We start from the raw sequence: 23,343 nt of genomic DNA, 5'->3' as shown, positions 1-23,343 counted from the left end.
GTACCAGGAACTAGTGGAGGAGTGCAGGGGCAGAGGCTGGAGAATATTCTACGAGCCCATAGAGGTCGGCTACAGAGCAGGACGTTCACTCTGCAAAGTCCTCTCTCGATTGGGCGTGACAGGAGCAGCCAAAAAGAGGGCCATTAAATCCGAAAGCAAAGCCGCAGAGAAAGCTACAAGGTGGCTTTGGATAAAGAGGGCTGATCCGTGGGTCGCTGCTGGGACGCAGGTTGGGGCTTGATCAAGGGTCACCTGGGCGAGGGTGTATGTTGTGAGACCCGAAACACCTGTTGACCCCAGGTTACAACACTGATGATGCGTCCCAGCGCATCCAGGTGATGTTTCTTTTAAACTAAAGTTACTGTATAATCAATTAAGGGCTTATGCCTAATTAAGGTCAATAGGCCTAGTAGGTGGCTCACTGCAATTGAAAGCACTCATGTAGTTCTATTTCAGGTACCTTTTTCATGCTGTTGCATTTGTTGTCCACTAAGTGGCTATGTCCAATAAATAAAATGCATTTTAGCTAATGTAGTAGAAACAATAGCTCTTATATACAGTCTAAAACACCTTCAAGGTTACTCTTAAATAAAGCTTCAACATCCCTGTTCAGTTTCATTTTGTCTTCATTCACTAAATGATTATGATGACTATTGTTACTTCTGTTTTGTCATGTTAATCAATCAACATTAAATAAAGGGATTGAGAGGCTGTTATTTAATGAAAAGAGTAAAAGATGCAAGTTATGAAAAGGTATTCTTGCTACATCACAGTTCTTTGCTTCATATTGAACACATTGAGTGAAAAAACAATGATTACATACTTTCACTCAAATCACCACACCATAAAAACTGAAAATATTATTGTCTCACTGTTATAACTAAAAAATATCTTTGAATCTTTGAAAGAGGTATTCTTGCTACATCACAGCTCCGCTGCATCTTGGACAAAATGAGTAAATGAACAAGGATGATTACAATCTCTCACTCAAATCACCTCACTATAAAAACTAAAAATATTATAGCCTGTTGACTGCCATAGCGTTAGGCTCTAAAATTAGCTTTACATTACCACCAACCTGAAGCAGCGTTTGGCAGATCACTGGATGATGCTGCAGCAGCGGTTGGTAACACTACATGGCTGGATGGAGTTATTGTTAGGGCCCGTTAGTGCCGGTTAGGGTTTTAGTTGATTTTCTGTTCTTGTTGTGCCACTTCCTGTTTTATTTTGTAGTCCTTGTCTTACCCCGGTCGTCCTGTCAAGTTTCCCGCCTGTGTGATTGCTTTCCCCTCCCTAATGTGTTTCACCTGTGTCTAGTTGTCTTCCCCCTCCTTGTGTATTTAAGCCGTGTCTCCCCTCCCCTCTGTGCCAGATCGTCTTGTCCTTAGAGTCAGAGTTCCAGCGTATTATTTCCTTGAGTATCTCCCTGTGTATGACCAGCTGTTGATCCGTGACCTAGATTATAGCCTGCCGACTACCTGTACCTTCGCCTATTCTACTGCCTGCCTGGTTTTGACCCCTGCCTGTAATAAACAACTCGGATTCAGCCTGAGCCCTCCGGTTCCTCGTTTGTGTCCCGATCTGTACCTGATAGTTATCTTGAAAAACTTTATCTCCATTCTGACTGATGAGCACTCAATGATTGAGAGAGATCAGACAGGCTACAGCAGGCTGACGTTAGGCGGCGCTGCTAGGCTCGATGTAAACGTTTGTATTCAATCAGGCTACCTGTTTAGTTGGCGATGCAGTTTTGTTCAGTGTGGCAATTTTCTTTTTTTTGTAAATATTTTTCTGGCATAGATGCCTTTATTTGACAATAGACAGACAGAAGAGAAGGGGAAGGGGGAGAGAGAAAGGGGGGTGTGACATGCAAAAAGTAGTGTAGTGCTGAAAAGAGACAGGCTGTGTTCGAAACTGCATACTACATACTACATACTTCCATACTACATACTTCTATACTACACACTACACACTAAACGACCAGATAGTAAGCAGACCGTTTACACTGTAGTAAACTACACGATAACCCACAATGCATTTTGTCCCTACCCGAGCTGAAATCAGCAGGCTGAAGCAGATTTCATTTTAGCCCTGACTCTGTAATATACCACTTTATCAACATTTCTAACCTTTTTAGGCGAGAAAGTAGCTCTTTAAATCCACAATGTGACGCTAATTTGTCCAAATAACACCTGTTTAAAGTTTTGTTCCTGCGAATTCGGAGTTAGCCGTAGCAAGTAACGCACTTCCGGTCATTTTCACAAAATAAAACACCCGTTACCTTTTATTATTAAGAAAACCATAACGATAGAATTGGTGCTTTTATTTTGAAAACAGGAAGCGAACATACCCTCGCTGTAGCTAACTTTAAACCACCAAGGTGGTGATCTGTGATGTTTGTATTTTGGGTTTTTTTCAGAAGTTACGTTGCATCTTGGGTAATTTGAGTATGAGTAGTCAGCTCTTGATGCATACTCCGCATTTCTGGTCGAATCTAGTAAACCATCCGGGAACTTCTCGCATACTCTAAATCGCATACTACGCAGTTGAAACACACTACATACTTCAAATAACGTTAGAGTTAGTACGAGTAGTAGGAAAGTATGCGGTTTCGAACACAGCCAGAACTTGCCGAAAAACGAATGCCCCCGACGGGAACGCGCATCAGTTCAGAGGAAGTGAGCGTAGGTCTACTCATAGATATAATATACGGGTCAGCTGGCAGGCGCAGCACCGAGAGATTAAAAAAAAAGTAACCTGATGTTTCCGTAATGTCTGTCAATCTGTCGCAGCAACTTCTCTTTGGTTGCTCCTGTTGTTGTTGTTATGTGATTTTACACCGTTTTGATCTATAAATAAAGTCGTATTTCAATACCCTAGTTTCAATGATTTTATAACGAGGATTAGGAAATAAATGCAGAAAAGAATGCAGGAGTTTTTCCACGTCACAGTAACTACATAACAAATAATGAGAAGAGGAGTGTGGAATCAGCTCCCCTGCACATTAAAGGACGGGAGGTTGAGAGGGTCAGTGTCAGTGACTTTAGATTCCTGGGTACACACATCTCTCAGGATCTCTCTTGGTCCACAAACACCACAGCTCTCGTGAAGAAGGCACAGCAGCGCACCTATTTTTTGAGGACACTAAGGAAATTAACCTCTCTCAGGAGCTGCTGCTGTCCTTCTATAGATGCTCTGTGGAAAGCATTTTCAGTTATGGCATCCTGGTGTGGTTTACAAGCTGCACCAAGGCTGAGAGGAAAGACTACAGAGAGTAATAAACACTTCACAGACCATCACCAACACACACCTCCCCTCCCTTGAAGACATCTACAGGTCCCGCTGCTTACGACGTGCCACTTACATAGTAAAAGACTCATCACATCCAGGAAACCAGCTCCTCACACTACTGCACTCTGGTAGGCGCTACAGGTGCCTTAAAACCCGCACTTCACGACTCCTGAACAGCTTCTATCTTTGTGCCATCAAGGAGCTGAACAGAAATCTCCAGAAATACTCTTTTAAATTATTAACTTAAATAAGTGCAATACAATGTGCAATACAGACTGCAGCGTCTACACTGACTTGTTTATATGATGACTGTATATGATTATGTTTTTTATATATTTTTAATATTTTATACTGTCTGTTATGTTGTTTATGTCGCACCACTGAAGGGTTGCACGAGAATTTCATTGGAACAGTAATGTCCAATGACAATAAAGTATTCTGATTCTGATCTGAGTAGTTTTTTCACCAAATACATTTTTACTCTTACCCAAGTAATTATTTGGATGATTACTTTTTATTGATACTTGAGGAGCCTAATATTGTTCTAAAGTTAAAAAAAATAAAAAGTCTCATTTAAGTACAATTGTTGTCTACTCTACCTGCCTCTGGTAGGCCAATTGTCAGTCTCATTGTTAGTAGCCAAGACAACCAGATAATAAAGGAAATGTGTAAATAATGTTAATATTTTCAGAAAAAATAAGTTCAAGTGAAAAGTATTAAGTGTGACCTTTTGCACTTAGCAGGTCTTTCTCTTGAGCAGATAGAGGAGATTAACTGCTCTAATTTTCTTTTGGAGCATACCAGTTTCATCCCAAAAGACTTGTATGTATGTGTATGTGTGTACATTTCACTAACAAAAGATCCCTGAATAAAGTGCTTTTGAGAATATTGCACAAAAGTGTTGCTCTGTGCATCTACCTGGTTTTGGACTGCTCTTTGTGTTTTTGACCCTTTGTTTTGATGTTGAAATAGGATGTATTTGAGGCTGTGTCTTGGTCTGTTTCTCAGCTGATGCTTTTATTTAATAATCTATACTAATGTAGCCTGTTTTATTCCCAAAGATGAAAAACTCTTCTACAAAAAGAAGGGTAATATCACCGAGGTGGTGTGTGGGCCCGATAAAGCTGAAGAAATATTCAAAGACTTTCATGCCAGCAGCACTGGGGCACACTGTGGGCAAAAGAAAACCCGGGACACAATTGGCAGGCGGTTTTACTGGCCTGGCATGTCAGATGACATTGACACATGGGTAAGTATCTAAAGTCACCTATGAAATCCTTAAGTACACTATAGTTTTAAAATCAATAAGAATAATAGTAACGATAATAATATGATGATTTTACATCTGATGTCAGTCTGAATCTATATAGCGTGTCCACTTTGTGGAATGCTAGACAAGTGAAGAGTTATTCTGCCTTTATACAACTTACAGTTTACACAAATTGTTAAGACAAGATAGCATTCAGGTGGCACAGTGTGTGGAATGCCAGGCCAGTGGAACTGCGATAAAAGACGAGAGAACATATACACCAATCATTGTAAAATATCACTATTATTTTCCAAATTCGACTTGTGCCTGTATGTTTTTTTGTTTTTTCATTTTGGCTCTGTGCCCTATTTCCCTCCCGTGTTCTGTGTTTGCCCCTCTTGCTTCCCTCTCTGTCTTATTTCTTTGCCCCATCAGATTATCCTCATCTGTCATCTGGTTTAGCTTTCTGTAAAAGTATTTTTTCTACACCTGCCTTGTGCTGTAATATTTGACAGTGAAAATCACAACATATGTCTAATTGCATTCTTCCTTACTCTTTTGTGTAGACAGTAGTACAGTAAAAACAATTTGTCTTTTAGGTAACACATCCTTTTGAGCTGTTTGGCATGGATCTGGTTGGGAAGCTGACCAAAACAGGATGGGAATAGCTACATTTGTGTCATGATAGATTACTTGACCAAATGGCCACAAGCATACCCTTTAAAAGAATTTGTGAATGAGGTATGAACAAATGTCAGTATTGTTGTAAGTCTGGCAGAAGTCTTTACAATATGTGTGAATGTATATAGCTTTTGAATCTTTGACTATAGTTCCAATAACTCAAATACCACTTTGAAATATAACTTTATTTATAGATCAAAGCGGTGTTAAATCACATTGCAACAACGATAACAACAACAATTAAAGCCGCAAGCGGCGATGGCGGGCCCTCGCTCACCCATGCCACCGCGGGGCCTGAGGCATGGCGGGGCTGTGGCGTGAAGCAGAAAGTGACAAAAAACCTGGAAGGAGGCCAAAAATGCAATGTTTCGTTCATCCAGTAGGGGGCAGTCACAAGTAGTTACACATGTGGTCTGGTGTGTTCAGGGCGGCCACTCATCAGTCATGTGAAGTTTGGAGTGAATTGGACAAAGCATGAAGGAGTTATGAGAGGTTGATGGTTCATCCACCAGGGGGCAGTAGAGTGTAACAAAACACAAGCGGTTGCGTTCAGGGTGGGTCAGTGATTACACGTGAAGTTTTGTGGAAATCGCAAAATATGGCACTTCCTGTTTCCACTAGGGGGCGACACGAGTGAGATCGCCTATGAGCGAATGGAGACGTTGAGGTCGGCACCCTGGACCTGTGTACCAATTTTCATGACGATACGAGTTCAATAAAGCCATCAAAAAGCCAAACGTATTTTCATGGCGAGGAATTGATGGTCGCCGCGTCGCCACATGGACGCCATTACTCGTAGCTTCACAGTCTTCATAATGTAGCTTCACCAACTGGTTCTAAATGAAGTTGATGGGGTCAACTATGTATTTTTCATGAATTTAAGTTCACTTCCTGTTACCACCGGGGGACGCTATGAGTTACATGGGAAGTTAATATATCGGGACGTTCAGGGCGGAGCCATCATCATGTCCAGCAAGTTTGAAGCTGATTGGATGAAGTATGTGGGCGTGAGAGCCACTCGTATGTACATGGCGAGCACGCCAAAGTTAGTTGAGCCCTGGCAGACACGCCCTTTGACCTACGGATGCGCAGAGCACAACTTAAGCTCAGCTAGGTCTGGAGATGTTGCGTACCTAATTTGAACTTGATCGGGCGAACGCTGTGGGAGGAGTTAATTTTAGGCGGGAAAAATCAAAACCAAAATGGCCGACTTCCTGTTCGGTTGAGGTCATGAGGTCAAGAGGCTTTTTTGCATATGTGGGTATAATACATATGTGTACCGAATTTTGTGAGCATAGGACAAAGTTAGCAAAATTCCCTATGGGCATTTTTGGACTTTGTAGGGGGCGCTATTCCGCCATTCTGCGTCGACCATGTGCGACCACCCAAAAATATCGAATTTCGGATGAGGCCGGACGTCCGTGCAAAAGTATAAGCATTTTCGCATTTGGGAAAGGGGCGAAATTGGGGCACGAAATGTCGGAATAATAATAATAATAATAATAACATTACAATTTCAATAGGGCTTTCGCCAGGCGACTTGCAGTCGCCGCTCGGGCCCTAATAAAAGTGGCAAGGTAAAGCATGTACCCTCATCAATTGTTGACCCAAAGAGAATTTGCTGCGACAGATTGACAGACAACTAACCTACATTATGGAAACATCAGGTTACTTTTTTTTTATCTGCGCCGTTCTTTTTCCGTAGCCTCTTCACTTGGGCTACAGGACATTTCTATTGCACAGTAAAAAAAACATTTCTCTCGGTGCTGCCAGTTGACCCTTATATTATATCTACGAGTACACCTACGCTCACTTCCTCTGAACTGATGCGCGTTCCCGTCGGGGGCAGTCGTTTTTCGGCAAGCAGTCTCTTTTCAGCACTACAACTGGGACTCGAACCGGGGTCCACTGCGTATATGGCATGCGCTCTTAACCACTCGACCACCTGCATGCTCAGTGTGGCAAATTTCATTAATTCTTTTGGTTTTCTTTATGCAAGTAAAATATCAAAAGCAAAAATATAGACAATGTACAATAAAATAACAACAATTTGACACACTGCTGAAGCTAAAAGCTGAAAAATGTCTAAGTGTAACACATGATAGGATACCAGGGCTGCGAATCTAGGATTCACACTGATCAATTGACACGCAGGTGGTTGAGTGGTTAGGAGCGCATGCCACGTATGCAGCGGACCCTAGTTCGAATCCCGGCCAGAGGACCTTTGCTGCATCACTGCGTCACCCCCCCGTGATTTCCTGTCTCTCTACTGCTCATAAGGTGTCTATGCCTGAAAAATATCAATTTGATACCATTCAAGACAGTTCAAATCAAATCTCTGAACACACTATCTCCACCTGGTGCTTTTCCACGACGCGACTCGGTACGGTTTCAGAACAGACATTTTCCATTACAAAAAAGTACCTACTCAACGTGGGCGGGGTCGTCATAGCACGACTCCACGAAACTGCTGTGACTTCGTTACACGACACAAAACACATAAACAATGTAGGACATTGAGGCAGTGGTGTACTTGCTGCTGTATGAGGCTTTTTGTCACACACAAAGCAAGAACATTGAGCCGTATAGCTGTAATGCTTTTGCCGGTATTTAAAAATGCCGGGTTTGATTCTTTTGTGGGACGGCTCATGACTCTTCCAGCGACAACTCTTCTGACCAATCAGTGGCCGGGACTAAAATGTCACAGTGGCAATCAGTGACATTTTAGTCCCGGCTTGGCTCGCTTGGAACCTCATCAGAGCAGGTACTAAAAAAGTACCAGGTACCAGGTACTAACCCTAGTGGAAACGCAAAACAAACTGAGGCGAGCCGAGTCGAGGCGAGTCGTGCTGGAACTGTGTAGTGGAAAAGCACCATAACTGCTTGTGGCAATTTGCACTGGTCTTGGTCAATTAGATGGTTTTATTTGCATAGAGAGTGCCCATTTTGCGTCGAATATGCCCTATGTCTTTATTATTGCTTATTTGGCATTGCAGTACTCCTAAAGTAACGGAAATGAATCAAGTTACATTACTTTAATATTATGGTACTTGGATTACGTTACTGACTACATTTTTAAACAAGTAACTAGTGACTGTATCGAAATACAAACCCCTCCCAACCCTGAATATTACAAAGTACATATAAATGTGATAGACATTTTTCAGATTTTAGCTTCGTGGTCCTGAAATCCTAAGTGTAACACATGAAAGGATCCCAGGACCACGAAACTCAAAGCTGAATGAGAGGAAGTGAAGCTTTAGTAGACTGGTTTGAGTCGGTACGCTATGGAAATGATTCCAGTCAGAGAATCTTTAGGAGAGTGGTTTTATTGCAATGCAATGGGACATACAGCTGGTGCCGCAGTACATGGGCATTTGTGTGTGGTCTGAAATAAACAAAGGAATAAATCATATTTAATCTAACATAAATCCAAATATAACAAAATGGATAATTTCTGTTTACTACAGTTACACTGTGTATTAAATTATAACAGGAAATAGTATATACTCTGATAAACAGCATTGATAAGTAAAGCAGTACAAAATATTGTTAACACAATAATATATTTGCCTTCTAATTAACAGTAATACACAATAAACAGTGTGGTTACATCCTCCTACATAACGTAAATCAACATGAACAGTATGGTAACGTAACTCTCATCACACAGCAATTAAGCTAGGCGGTCTGTTGGAAATGTGCTAACGACAATGTAACATAATAAAGTAAGATAGTTAAATAAGGTCCACTCGGCAAACAATATTGATGCCAAAATATGAACTTACATGCATTTTCCTTCACGCACACATCAGAGGTTGATAACTGTTCCAATGACTGCTACTCAGCACTTTGCCGCAGAAGGGAAAACTTAGCTCCTTAACGACTTCAAAGACGAGTGCATGAGAGAGGGAGTAAGATAGTCTGGGTATCTAATGGCGCTTTTCCACTACACAGTTCCAGCACGACTCGCCTCGAATCGCCTCGGTTCTTTTTGCGTTTCCACTAGGGATAGTACCTGGTACCTGGTCCTTTTTTAGTACCTGCTCTGGTGAGGTTCCAAGCGAGCCGAGCCGATACTAAAATGTGACGTCGACACACTGCTGGCCGCTGATTGGTAGTTGTCGCTGGAAGCGCCATGAGTCGTCCCACACAAGAATCAAACATTTTTAAATACCGGCAGCAGCGTTACAACCATAGTTACAGCCATACGGCTCAATTTCCTTGCTTTGTGTGTGATAGAAAGCCTCATACAGCAGCAAGTACACCACTGCCTCAATGTCCTACATTGTTTATGTGTTTTGTGTCGCGTATAAAGCGAAGTCACGGCAGTTTCGCGGAGCCGGGCTATGAAGACCCCGCCCACGTTGAGTAGGTACTTTTTGTAATGGAAAAGGTCTGTTCTGGAACTGTACCGAGTCGAGGCGAGCCGAGGCGAGGCAAGTCGTGCTGGAACTGTGTAGTGGAAAAGCGCCATAACGTCACCTCATGGAGAGAACTAGTAGACTTTCGCACACTGAAAAATGTGTAAGTGTAAAACATGATAGGATCCCAGGACCACGAAGCTCCAAGCTGAAATGGGGCGCATTAATGAACGGGCTAACCTGGGCTACAGCCCCAGGGGCTCCACCATGGGGGGGCCTCTAAAAATTGAGAATAATTATGTAGGCTAATGAACACTCGACCGTAACGCACATGACGCTGCACTACAGTGACATCCGGTGGTAAAAGTGATGGGGATAGTGAGACACCGAGAGGCCCCCCTCCCCTCCCATATCTTTCATGTTGATACAAAACAAAATCACACATTATTTATCCAACACACAGCTTCGTAGACGGCACATAAAGCGACAGGCAAGACAAACGACACATAGCTAGCTAGCATAGATAGTTAATGTTAGGCCTACATACATTAAATAAATAAATGGCACAGGGTGAATCAGTTATTTGCTTACAATATGTTTGATTTGTTGCATAGCCTATGGAACAGTTATTATTAGCCTAAGTGAAGTATTCTGCTGAAGTAATTGTGTGTGCGGGTGCATGTGTGGGTGGGTATATGTTGGCACATAGTTAATGGTACATACAATGGTACAAATAAATGGCACAGAGCCAAAGATGACCTTGTATTGAGTTTTTATAGGCAAAATATAGTGTGTCAACCACTTAGGGATCGGGGGCTCATAAAGTCTTGTAGCGGGGGTGCGGGGTGGGGGTGGGGGCTCATAAAGTTCTGTAGCCCATGGGCCTCCAGTGATGTTAATGCGCTATGATAGGGGTATGATTGATGGATAGTTTATTTTCCCTGTAATAGGCTATATGTTCCTGAGCCATTAATTGATCCGAGGATAATTTCAAAATAATAATAATAATAAATATAATACTTTAAAAAAAAAAAGGCTTAAAAAAGATCCGGGGCTTTTGATGAAAGATCCGGGTCTTAAGCCCCAGAAGCCCACCCACGGTGCCGCCTATGACAAAAAGCATCATAGATAATATGTCGTCCTTGTGGATAAGCCATGGGATAAACTACATCAAAGTTTTATGAAAGAACTGGAATTGTATTTTAAGTCAATATCCTCTGCTAAAAACAAGAAAGCTATCAAAACTATGAGACTGTGCTCCCACTTTAATATCTTTAGTTCAATTAAGTTTTCTTTACTCGTGCCCCCTGTCATATTTTTATTTTTGTATTATTTATTTCTTTTTCATTTATTATTAATGTAATGTTTATCCTTTTATTTCTATCTTTACTGCACTGTTACTGTGTATGTTTTGTAAGTGAGTGATAAATAAAACTTATTTGAAAGAAGAAAAAACTACATCGAAGAAACGAGTTTAGCAGAGCCAATCTACTGTTCCACCTCCAGCCCAGTAGGTGGGGGTAACGCAGTCTTGCCAACACAGAAGACGGAAACACGCTAAAAGAAGACTCCTGATTAATGGAGTGCGTCGATTTCCCATACTAGTTACTTATCATTTACTATTAAAACATGCTTATTCTGAATAGTTAAGAGGTTAATCAGAAGTAGCGTAGAAATAATACGTGAATTTAAAAGCTTCAGCGTACGTTAGGGTACAGTAGCGTACGGTTAATTCTTAATTTACAGCTAGCTAGTTTGTGATGTGCCAGCTAGCTCTACTTACCGCTTGCGTATGAAGTTACCGTAATAATAAAAATCCAACGATTCATATAGATTTAAAAATACATATTAAGGTAAGTGTCGTAATTGATAACATATTGTCGTGGTCATACAAATATCGTAGATGAAGAAACGTTATGTTTTACAGTGCATTAGAAATCCCACAGCCCCACCAATCACCCTTAAATGTTATTTTCTTAAAAGTAAGACAAAAGAGGAAACAAGCAGTGTCTAAATGTTTTAGGTAAAGCACGAATGCACCTTTGTGTGGTTTGTCGAAGTGTGTTTAGTGCGACGTCTTATTTGTGTCGTTGGTAAACAAAGTTCGACAAACGATAGAAAGGTGTTATTTATATTTTGTCAGACATGTTTTAAGCTGCCATTTTTGTTTTAAAACTTTAACAAAAACGTTAAGGATGAGGACTAACTGGTTGGTTTGGTAAATGAACGCCAGGTTAACCGGCCCTCATCTATTTATGGGGACCGCACAGCTGCTCTTCAGCATTGGTAATCATCCTATGGGCCAGAAATCCCAGTGCAGAGTACCAATGCAATGTATATCATCTCAAAGCTAAATGACTATGGCGGAGTCTTTTTGCTATAAAATATGAAATTGAAATGTATAATATGTGTCACAATATGCAGTTGTTTTTTTTGTTCTGTAGTTAGATTGAGTCATTGTTTGGCTGGGTTTTGATCAATGTTGTTGTTGCACAGCATGGCACTCAAGTCAGGAGAGGAGCGCCTGAAAGAGATGGAGGCTGAGATGGCTCTGTGAGTACAACTGATTTAAACGCTTGTTTAACCCAAATCATGAAGAAAAAGTTCCTACCTAGCTGTGCAGATAGTTTGCCATTAAGAAACAGTCTCTATGAAAACCATGGGTGTATTACATAATACCAACCAATTGTTTTTCTTTAGAAAAGTTCAACAGAAAGTTAATAATGATAATTGAGTTGAATGGGTGTTTCAGTGTACCACTGTAGCATTTTCTGCAGTTGGTCTGAGTTCTGTGTGGGCTGTACTCAGACTGGGTTTATTCACTGCTGACCCTATACAGCCCCCTTTTGCTCTTGCTTGTCTCTTAAAATCTCAGTCCTTATTGGTTCACACAGTCAGCATTATACAGTATTACAAACCTTTTTTTTTTGGCAGAGATCATGTTACATGGTACCACTACATCCACCAAAGATATCAGATTTAAAAAGAGCAAAGATAAAAGACAAAAATCAAAGTCTAACCTCTTACTTGTATCTGAAATAAGTCAGTAGGTAATGTGAGATGTGCCTTACTTCACCATCACAGAAGTATTGTTCAGCTTTTTTTCTTTCCACTGATTTTCAGTCCTTTTTTGTTTTCTCTTTGTTATATTTCTTTTATGCATTTTTGAAACAGTTTTCCCCAGGGTGGGTAAAAAAAGCACAGAGGGGAATCAACTAGTAAAGGAAACTTTGCATGTTCCCACCACAAGTATAAATGTACATCTGACTCTACACCTTTTGCTCTTGTTGTAGTTTTGAGCAGGAGGTTCTTGGTGGTCCAGTACCGGTATCAGGAAGCCCTCCTCTCATGGAGGCAGTACCTGTCGCTCTGGCTGTCCCTGCTGTCCCAACGCTTCCAGTGGTGCGAGCAATTATAGGCACCAACACCTACAGACAGGTTCGTGCCATTGTAGTAGTATCTAGATAGTAATATTTTATCTACGCTGCTCTCTGTAGAGTCATTATTGCAATAAAACAAATGTGTTGTTTGTCTTAATGGTTTAGAATGTATTTATTAGTACAAATACAAAATGTAGCCACTGACAGAGGAAGGGAGGTGTTTTTCCACTCTTTGTGTCCATTATCCACTCTTTGTGTCATCTCTTTTTCTGTTTCTTTTCTTCTCTTTTAGGTCCAGCAAACATTGGAAGCCAGGGCTGCTAGTTTTGTTGGTCCTCCACCTCCAGCCTTTGTAGGACCAGGTGAACATAAACTCTCATATGCATACTGATGAGGGTTTGTCTGTAATATGCTGTCCTATGTAATAAATACTCTGTTATCATTTAAAGTTAGGTCTAATGATACTGTCAAATTATGAGGTGGTGGTATTATTATTATTATTATTATTATTGTTATTATCATTATGCCCTAAAAGTATCTGGGTCTCAGAAACTGTAACAGAGAGCTGTAACTAGACTGGACTGTAACTGAGAGCATGGTGAATTACATCTTTGTACTCCCTCATGGCAGAGCTGTACAGCTCTTAAGAGGTCATCACAGTGGCTACATAGCCACATAGTAGACATGTTCTCCTTCCCATGGGCATCTTTAGTCTGATTGTTGGCTTATGTGATTGGCAGCGCAGCGTGATGTCAGGTCTTTAGCTGGATGATTGCTTTGGTTTATTGTTGAGCCCAATGTGTTTTCCATTTCTGCAGTGTAAACACATTGGCCCATTCAAATATACGAATAGATATTTAAAATTGATCTAATATTTTGCCCCCCTCATGTATGTTATTTTGATGGACAATATATTAGAAACACTTTTGGCTATGTTCTCATCAGCTGTTTGTGTGTGTGACGTGTGTTTTGGGTGGTGTAGAATTCCTAATTTTGCAGTATGAATAGGAAGCCCACCAGACAGTAACATTACAGTTTTTAGATATTTCACAGGTCACCACGGCAAAACAGGTGATTATTACTTTGCTTAAAGATATTCAGCATGTGGTGCAACCTGTGCTAATGATACACCAGCAGTAGTTGTGGGAGAAATGCAAAAAATACATCACTTTGATTTACTTATGGTTAACAGGTTAACCTGACAGTTTGTGTTAATCTGTAAATGTGAAATGTTCCTTTATAATATAATAATGGAACAGCAGTCTGTTCCCAACTTAACCAGGCCACAGTATTTTGAAGCAAATGCTACATCCGGCTTTTTACAAATGTTTTACTGTGATCTTAATGCACATACACACACACCCCTTCTTTACCCTTAAGATGTTTCATTTACACTTACTGTGTGAATATGTGTTTTCCAGTCCCTCCATTACGTCCTCCTCCTCCTCCCATGATGAGACCAGCATTCGTCCCCCATATTCTTCAGAGACCCGGTAAGGTTAACACTAGACAGAAGTGTAGTAATAATAATAATAGTTAATTTAGTGCATGTAAGCTATATAAGCTAATTTTGTAGGTATGCAAGCTACAAAGTTAGATATGTAAGAATCCATGTCAGCATAATGAAAGATTAACAGTTAAGAGCAGAGACAGTGTCAGCTTGTGTGATGCTCAGTAGAAACATCTGTGCTAGAGCTGAGAAGCCAGTATAAACAGCTTGATCACAGTTACTGTAATTTAACAGTTAAAAGACCCCTATTGGCAAAGCTGAGAGGTCTTGGACAATAAGGGCTCAGTATTGTCATGCTTTTTTCCAAAACCTGATGAAATGCACATTTTAATGTGAACAATACTGAATGGATTTTCAGTTACTGATAATCAGCAACACTTTAATTGGAAGTTGGATTTCATGGAAATTGACTTTTTGGGTTTATGACATGACTGAATTTGTAAGTTGAAAATACATCTGCTCCCACTGCTCTCCGTGCTTGAATCTTTGCCTTCATTCACACAATATGGTACATGCACTGCATATGTCTGAATACCCTTACACTATTTGCACTGTGTTGACAGCTGGTCCAAGGCTACAGATAATGCGTGGTCCTCCAATAGCACCTCCTCTGCCACGGCCTCCTCCACCTCCTCCCATGATGCTCCCTCCTTCCCTGCATGGCCAACCACATCAGGGTGCTTCTCAGCCTATCCAGCACATGACTGCTGTACCTCAGGTCAGAGTCAAAGAAGCAAACCATTTTGGCACAACATTCACCCAGAGGTGGTGAGCCACTGTACTGATTTTCACCATGTCAGACTATGTAAACAATATTGGTTGGTGTCATGATGATGTTGTCAGCAATCACTGTCTCCATAAACAGAAATGATATTTGGGTAAACCTAATTACTATTTGGTGTCAACACCATGACTACTTATTTTCCATAGTAGTTATCTTATGACCTACCTTGTTCAGTACTTGTCTCTGTCGGTTTGTGTGTCTCACTCAGGTCAATGATATGGTCTCAATGGTGTCAGCCCCAACCACAAGACAAGGACCCCCGCCTCCTGTGAAACCGACACCATCAATCATCCAGGCAGCACCAACAGTGTACTCTGCTCCGCCTGCCCCTGCTGGACATAAAAGAAATGATGTCAGAGCTCAGAGACAAGCACGAATGGTATTTGCATTTTCATTGAAGTCATACAATGTGTGTGTAATAGGTGTGCTGCTATAAGTATTCTGTGCTGGCTGTGCACCTGTCTGTCTGTTCTGGTAATTAAAACCTGAGTAGGAAAGATGAATGGTCCATCAAATGTATACAGGATTTCCAGTGTGTTCTCCTGCACCAAGTACTGCACATAGGATATAATATTTTACCCATTCCCACAGTGTCTAACAATTCAGAGCCAGTCACCTGACCATAGCTGCTGTTCCCTCCAACACGTGCACGGGCCTTTTCTTTCCTGCTTGCAGCTTTAATTGAATATTTTGCCTGTTAATCTATATGTTGTGTTGCCGGGACATGTGTGTTTTTAACACTAGTGACAGCATCACTGCATGAACAGACAGGGCTGCTGTTATGTTGCATGTTTGTTAAAGTGATGTGCTTTAGAAAAGAACACTACAGGACTAAAAGGAAAACATAGACTTTCATAGTTGTGGGGGTAAGTCAGTGTGTGTTATGAATGTATGGCATGTATGCTTCAACATGGTGCTGTTGAAGCATTATTGTCTCAATGTGTTTGATGTGGATTTTTTCAGGAGGAGCTGGCAGCGCGGGTTGCAGAGCAACAGGCAGCAGTGATGGCAGCAGGTCTACTGGACAAGAAGGAGAGTGAAGACAGCAGTGCCATCATTGGACCCAATATGCCTGAGCATGAGCCCCCCCACACTGAGGTACATTTAAAACACATTCACACATTCATAAAAAATGTTTTTACACATTCAGACATCGTTTTGCTTGAAAGTTTGTGAACCCTTTAGAATTTTCTCTACTCCTGCATGAACTGCCTGCTTCAGGTCCTTCATAGCAATTTTATAGAATTACAGTCAGATTTGACTTGGCCATTCTAAAAACTACTAAAAAGTAAATTTTTCTGCTCTAACCATTCTTGTACAGAACAACTTGTATGTTTAGGGTCGTTCTCTTGCTGCATGACCCACTTTCTGTCGAGGTTCAGGTCACAGACAGATACATAATCTGCTGGTACAACTCAGAACTCATAGATCCATCAATGATGGCAAGCTGACCTGGTCCAGAGGCAGCAAAGCAGGCCCAAACCATGATAGGTCACCACCATGTTTTGCAGATGGGATGAAGTTCATATGTTTGAATGCAGTGTTTGCTGCAAAACAAAAACAAAAACGCTTCTCATTCAAGCCAACACGTTTTATTTTGATCACATCCACCCACAGAACATTTTTGCAGTCACCCTCTGGCTTATCTACGGGTCTTGAACAAACCATAGATGACAGCAGTGTTGTTTTTGGAGAGAAGTGGCTTTTTTCCTTGCAACTCTGCAGTGCACACCATTTCTTTCTTTTTCTTTTCAGCACACTAATATTATTATTACTTTTTACCTTCAAGTAATAATTGTGTGTGTGTGTGTGTGTGTGTGTGTGTGTGTGTGTGTGTGTGTGTGTGTGTGTGTGTGTGTGCGTGTGCGTGTGTGTGTGTGTCAGACTGTGGAAAGTGCTACAGAGGACAAAAAGAAAGCAAAGGTGGAGAAAATAAAGAAGTGTATCCGTACTGCAGCAGGGACCAGCTGGGAAGACGCCAGTCTGTTGGATTGGGAATCAGGTACAAACTGCTTCCTTACACCCTTTAAGATTGTATAAGGTAGCATATTAAATGCATTTGTGCAGCATTCTCTCAAAAGCTTCATCTACAGCCCTCTGTGTAGTCAGTAGGGGGAGCTGCTTGCTGGGGAATTATGTCAGTGTCACATAATAATTATGAGATTGTCTGCTACATGGCAAGTGTAAGCATATTGTTTCGGCTGCCAATGCTAAGTAAAGCATGTCATTCTGTCTGTCATATGTCAATGAGACATTTTTCCATTTTTAATGACTTTTTAAGCTCACATACTAGCTGAAAATATAGCCATGTGGATGAGGTTGAATGCAGCTAAGTTCTTGATTAATGTGATTGATGTTTCATGTATATTAGCATTAAAGAAAATACATCTTTATACGTTGTTTCTCAAATGTGAAAAGGTATCAGATCTATTAATGTGCTAGTGGAGTACATTACTAGTTATAAATCATATGCATTTGTGAAACCATACATGATTATTTATTTCTGTTTTTATTTTCAAATACCACACCCTCATCAGGCTGTCCAAACATATTTCAGTCTTAAATTCATGCATGCAAAATTAATGAATTGTCCTTAAATATGAGTAGAAGACCTGAAATCCATCATCCACAGGTCTTAAAAATGCTGCAGACACAGCAAATGAGATTTATATTTCATTTTGTTGCATTTTAAGGTGAATATGTAAATGTACTGTTTTTAATGTAACTGAGACTGGAATGAACCAACAGCAGCCATTCAGCCATGGGGGAGGATAGTTTCAGCTTACGCTTCAGTAGCTAGCATGGGTGGTAGCTAAAGGTAATGTCAGCTATGTAGAAGTGTAAATTTAATGCTGGTATCGGATATCTTGTATACCGGTATTACTGGCACAACCTTTAAGTGGACCCTTCCACCCTGCTTGGATGTTGCTTTAGTTGGAGCAGTGATTAGACAAACCCCCTGGCTGTAGCAGGTGATCTATTGTCATCATGATATCTGCAAACTCCCTCTCACTATCATTCACTAGTTTAGGAAGCTTAGGACCTGGGATAGGTTGTGCAGGGAGTTCTTGGAGGACTGAAAAGGCTACATCGTTGGAGCTTATGAACTGGTGTTTTGGTTGATATGTTGGCGCTGGAGAAAACTGATATGTTGGCTGGATTGGTGTTCTATAATTAGGCTGATAAATTGGCTAACTTACTGTCATTGGAGTGGACTGATGTCCTAGCTATGGTGCTACACTTTGGGATCAACTTACTGAGATCCTGGCTGAAGCAACTTAATATTTACTGGGTAAGTTGGACTAGTGCTGTCACTTTTTTACAAAAATCAAGTTCTAATGAATTGCAACCCAAATACTCTGATGCAAAGATACTGAACGCTTGCATTCAATACTACTTAATGTGTAATAGCATAAACAAAGCCAGGTGTCCTGAATGAATTGCTTCTTGCATATTATTGGCTAGAAACACAAGTCTGGGTGCGTCCCAGTGGCCCACTGGATAAGACACATGCTATGTAACAGCAACGTCCATGGTTTGATCCTGGCAGTGGACTTTTGTTTCATGTCTCCTTCTAGACTCTCTCTTCCCCTTGTTTTCTATCCACTGTCTTGTAGGGGTCTTCTTCACATAGACTTGCATCTCCTGGATGGCGTCCTCTTTAAAGTGAGACAGGCCCAAACTGCCTTTGTCTTTCAGTTTCATTTTTGGTGATTTGTTGAGTTTTGTAGCTCAATATAAAGGATGTAAAAGAGTAGATGTTTAAAATAGAAAAGGATGGGATGGTTTGGAAAAGGTTGAGAAATCGTGGAAGAACTACCATTTTTGATAATATTGAGTTTCCTGACCATGGGGAGTTGGAGAGTTTTGCAGAATCCTACATTGTGCTTTAGTTGATGAATTTTTTTCTGCCAGTTAACTGTGGAAGGTCTTATGCTTTTTTTGCCTGTGGAAAATTCTTTATTAATATTTGTAGAAATGGGCATGAACTCCTGTAATTAATCCACCCTGCCTGCTTTTCTTCCAGCAAGAAGCCATCTGATGGAGACTTTCCAAAATGTGCTCCAATTAGTTTTAGTCTGGAAAGAACCTTATCAGTGGCTCTCAACTGAAGTTCCTTGCACACTGGCAGGTTTAGCGTGTGGGTAGAACCTAGGACAGTGCAGCAGCCACACAGTCTACAGTGTACATGCTAAAGTCATTTCTCTTTCTGAGATGAACATAAAGTATATTGTGAATACTATTTAAACTGTCATTAACAGACTGTAATTAGCAGTGTAGAGCAATGAACTCCAGCAGTAACAAGTAAGACCAGCTGATGAACACAATGCAGCATTAAACAACTTAAACCAACTCTGAAAGAACTCACTGCTCAGACTATCTCACCACAACAACCCTGCAGCCACTCAGTGTGTTGGATAGTGATGTCTGTCCCTGAGCTAACATGACGTTAACAGCACAGCAGAGCACTCCACCTCCCCTTCATTTTGTTGTTCTCATACAGGCAGGACACTGTAAGATACTTTTAAATGAATGAATGGATGAATTAATTAATAGTTTTTAAATAATAAGGCTGTGGGCTATTTCTTATCTGCCAGTTTCATATTGTATTTCAGTGGACTAAGAACTGAGGAAAAAATATATCATGTATACAAATCAAAAGGTTTGATGCAGTGCTCCATCACTCTCCTAAGATGTATCAATAATCATTTTATCATCACATGGTAGCCCTCTTAATCACAATTGAATTGTGAGGTGCCTAGAGATTCCCACCCCTACAGGAGCTGTGTGCCTTCCTCTCTGCTCCTTAGTACAGAGAATATCAGTGTCAAGTTCCCATGAGCCTGAAACACAGTGAGCAGAGACTGTCACACACATTGTTACATGTGAGATCCTCTCCTGAAACACTGATAGGCTGCCTATACTTACATATAGATCTTGCTATTTTATCAGTGATGGCATTTTTATGAGTTTCTGGTAAGGGTCCTTCTGAGGTGAAGTAAATAATAGGCAGTCAGAAAAGGTTGTAAAGTTGGCGCTGCTCCACTCCTCTGGTGCCTCTGCTGACTCATTTGGGTTGCAAGCTAGCAGGTGAGCCCCACATGTATTGCTTCTGAAGAGTAAGGCCGATAGGTCAAGCTGATGCTGTGTTTTAAGAATGCCCTCTGCTGGATCACAAGGCAAACTACTGCAAATAGTTTGTGGTGTTATAAATTGTGACTTCAAACAGCTCTTCTCAGTAAGAATGTTTAATTTTTTTGGACGTTAGTAGTGTGGATGATATTTTTCCTGAGGTAACTTGAAAGTACATTGGTAGAGCAGGTGCAGTTTGGGTTTACATTGAAAGGTCCAGGTGGTCAGAACCAGGATGTGCACTGAGGAGCAGTGTCTGTCTGTGGACAACTGATGCAGTGGGTTAACAAAAGCAGTATTTGGAGGTTGGTAGGCTGCGCTGCGTTTCCTTCAGTCTGTGCTCCAACTCATCTCAAACCATTTCTTTTGGGTTTAGGTCAGGTGATTATGGAGGTCAGGTCATATGGTGCATCACTGCATCACTCCTACTTGGTCAAACAGCCTTTACATAGCCTGGAGGTGTGTTTTGGTTCGTTGCCCTGTTGAAAAAAAAATAATGGTCCCATGAAGCACAGAGGAGGTGGGTTGAAGTATGACTGCAGAATGATATGGGAGCTAAGTCTTCCTAGAGCCTCCTCTATGCTTCATGGTGGGAACCACGCATGCAGATACCATCCGTTCCACCTTCTCTGCATCTCATGATGGCATGGAAGTTGTAGTTATTAGTGATATGAATCACTAATAACTACATTTGAGCAAAGGTAACATTAGTAGTTTTTGGAGTCCAGGACTGCTGGACCTGTGGTCAGAAAATACTATTTGTTGTCACTCATTCAGCTGCGTTCTGCAGACTGTGTGTAGAGGTTTATGTGAGGGACACTTGCCACTGCAGTGCTTTATTGTGTATTGCCTGCTGCAGAATAAAAGTAACATAGTCTCTTTAACACTGTTTATGTGTGTCTCTGTGTTGCAGATGATTTCCGTATATTCTGTGGTGATCTTGGTAATGAGGTCAATGATGACATACTGGCCAGAGCCTTCAGCAGATACCCATCTTTCCTCAAAGCCAAGGTTGGTTAAAAGTTTACATTTCTATTTATTTTTCTAAATAGATAAAAATGTACACTTTAAAAATAATGGAATTAGTTTTTCCTCACTTGTTTCAATTGTGGCTCAACATACAGCAAAAAAGACGAGATTAAAATGTGGTTTAAAATATAAAAACTTTACTACACTAGAGGCGTTCAGGTGCAGTGTTGAGGGTAGGTCATCTATGTTTGAAAGCACTCAGAGCTCAATGCACTTTGCAGTTAGATAAACTGGAGGAAATCATTCAGGTCATGTTTATGTGTATATAGTGCGATTGAAACACAAGCCAATAGCAAGCATTAAATAGCAGCGTATATTGTTCCTTTTCCTTATTGAACCTTGATACCATGTGAACTAGCTGGTTGGACAGCCGTTTTGTTAACCTTGTGTCATGGAGTCAATGGAGCACTTTTTTCTTATCTCAGAACTTTTGTTAAAGCAATTTTTTAAGAAAATGTAAGCAAATTGCAGTGTGTGTATTCTTTTCAGTTTCACTAGGCAAACTACTCTTATTTCTGTTCACAACAGAAAGGTCAGTTAGTCATGTCATTTGGTTTAAAACAATAGTTAGTACAGCTCTCATTGCTTTTTTAATTAGTTTTAAAGAGAGTATTTGGCCCTGCTGTTGAATCGAGTTGGTTCAAAATAAATATGGAATCAGAACCATGTTCCATGTCTGGATGTATTCCTTAAATGTATACCATCACACCAGACACCTGCATTCTTAACTATTCAACCTGTGTTTTTCTTCAGATAATAAGATCAAATCTTATGTGAAATAAGTTTGACTAAAATGATAGAAGAGTTTTGGTTTTGGCCAGACAAGGTTGACTGAACTGTTCAATAAAAAAAAGAATCAAATGTCAATAGTTTTCATTGACTAAAACTGTACTGCAATAGTTAGTTTTCTTTGACTAAGATAAGACAAAAAAAACAGGGTTGGTTAAATATGACTAAATTATAAAAATAGCTGACAAATGAACACTAGGAAAAACATGAACTAATGAATTACACTAAAATATCTATGTATGTCTTGAAAACATTAGAAAAAAGCTTCCCAACATGTTCAGTGATGAGAGAGCGATGCATATTATCTGATTGGCTCACTGTTGTGCATGGTTGACAAATGAAATCATCACATGAATTATTGTCATCAGGTGGTGAGAGACAAACGCACAGGAAAGACGAAGGGCTACGGCTTCGTCAGCTTTAAAGATCCAAATGACTACGTCAGAGCCATGAGAGAAATGAACGGTCAGTCTCTTTATACACACCTTTCCCACTGCTGCATTTTCAACATTTACACAGGTTGTGTTCGCTAGAGTCATTGTGATGGTGGCATTCGTTACATTATATAATAGGAAGGTAATTGATGTAGGAATCATATTGGTGATATCTAACTTTAGCTAATAGCCTTTCATTCGTTTAGCTTGTAGATCTCCATCCATACTTTGTTCTGGTATTCATGTCTTTTACATTTGATGAAGAAAGAGATAGTAGCACAATCCTGTGATACTGATTAATAACTGAGGATTGTGTGTTTCCCTCTCACTCTGTGCTTGTCCAGGGAAATATGTTGGCAGTCGTCCCATCAAACTGAGGAAGAGCATGTGGAAGGACCGTAACATGGATGTTGTTCGCAAGAAACAGAAAGAGAAGAAGAAACTGGGTCTCAGATAGTGTGTGTGTGTGTGTGTGTGTGTGTATACGTGTGACTGACATGTGAGAGCATAATTCCTTTTTTTGTTCTGTCCAGTCAGCAGATGTACTGAGATGGATAGGTGTTAACTTGTTTTTTCTTTCTCTAATAAAACACAATTTCAAAGTTGTTTTAAAATGTGTTACTGCAATACACTTTTTTCACATAGATAGTAATATTGTAGCTGAATCGGTTCTTATTGGAACTGGACCACTGTTGTTTT

At 40.5% G+C, this 23,343-nt stretch overlaps 1 protein-coding gene across 1 annotated transcript; it reads left to right on the top strand.

The window, feature by feature from the left end:
- The first annotated feature begins 11,136 nt into the window (after positions 1 to 11,136).
- On the top strand, positions 11,137 to 23,237 carry rbm42 (RNA binding motif protein 42). The gene is made up of 12 exons (XM_062422526.1): positions 11,137 to 11,438; positions 12,082 to 12,138; positions 12,879 to 13,023; positions 13,258 to 13,327; positions 14,387 to 14,458; positions 15,039 to 15,193; positions 15,468 to 15,638; positions 16,223 to 16,357; positions 17,144 to 17,261; positions 21,306 to 21,403; positions 22,579 to 22,675; positions 22,989 to 23,237. Exons 2-12 carry the CDS (start codon positions 12,083 to 12,085, stop codon positions 23,099 to 23,101), a joined length of 1,230 nt encoding a protein of 409 aa, XP_062278510.1. The 5' UTR covers positions 11,137 to 11,438; position 12,082; the 3' UTR covers positions 23,102 to 23,237.
- Positions 23,238 to 23,343: the final 106 nt, after the last annotated feature.

Source organism: Scomber scombrus, chromosome 7, assembly GCF_963691925.1.
Source record: "Scomber scombrus chromosome 7, fScoSco1.1, whole genome shotgun sequence".
In the NCBI taxonomy this organism is placed as follows: Eukaryota; Metazoa; Chordata; class Actinopteri; order Scombriformes; family Scombridae; genus Scomber; species Scomber scombrus.
Note: the sequence above shows the minus strand (reverse complement) of the source record. Positions and strands in the feature narration are given on the sequence as shown.

What these genes read in the sequence shown, in the direction of transcription:
- rbm42 (XM_062422526.1), top strand. Translation starts at nt 12,083, where the DNA reads ATGGCACTCAAGTCAGGAGAGGAGCGCCTGAAAGAGATGGAGGCTGAG. An exon ending in TCTGTTGGATTGGGAATCAG is followed by an intron (nt 17,262 to 21,305) that starts GTACAAACTGCT and finishes TCTGTGTTGCAG; the next exon opens with ATGATTTCCGTATATTCTGT. An exon ending in CATCTTTCCTCAAAGCCAAG is followed by an intron (nt 21,404 to 22,578) that starts GTTGGTTAAAAG and finishes TATTGTCATCAG; the next exon opens with GTGGTGAGAGACAAACGCAC.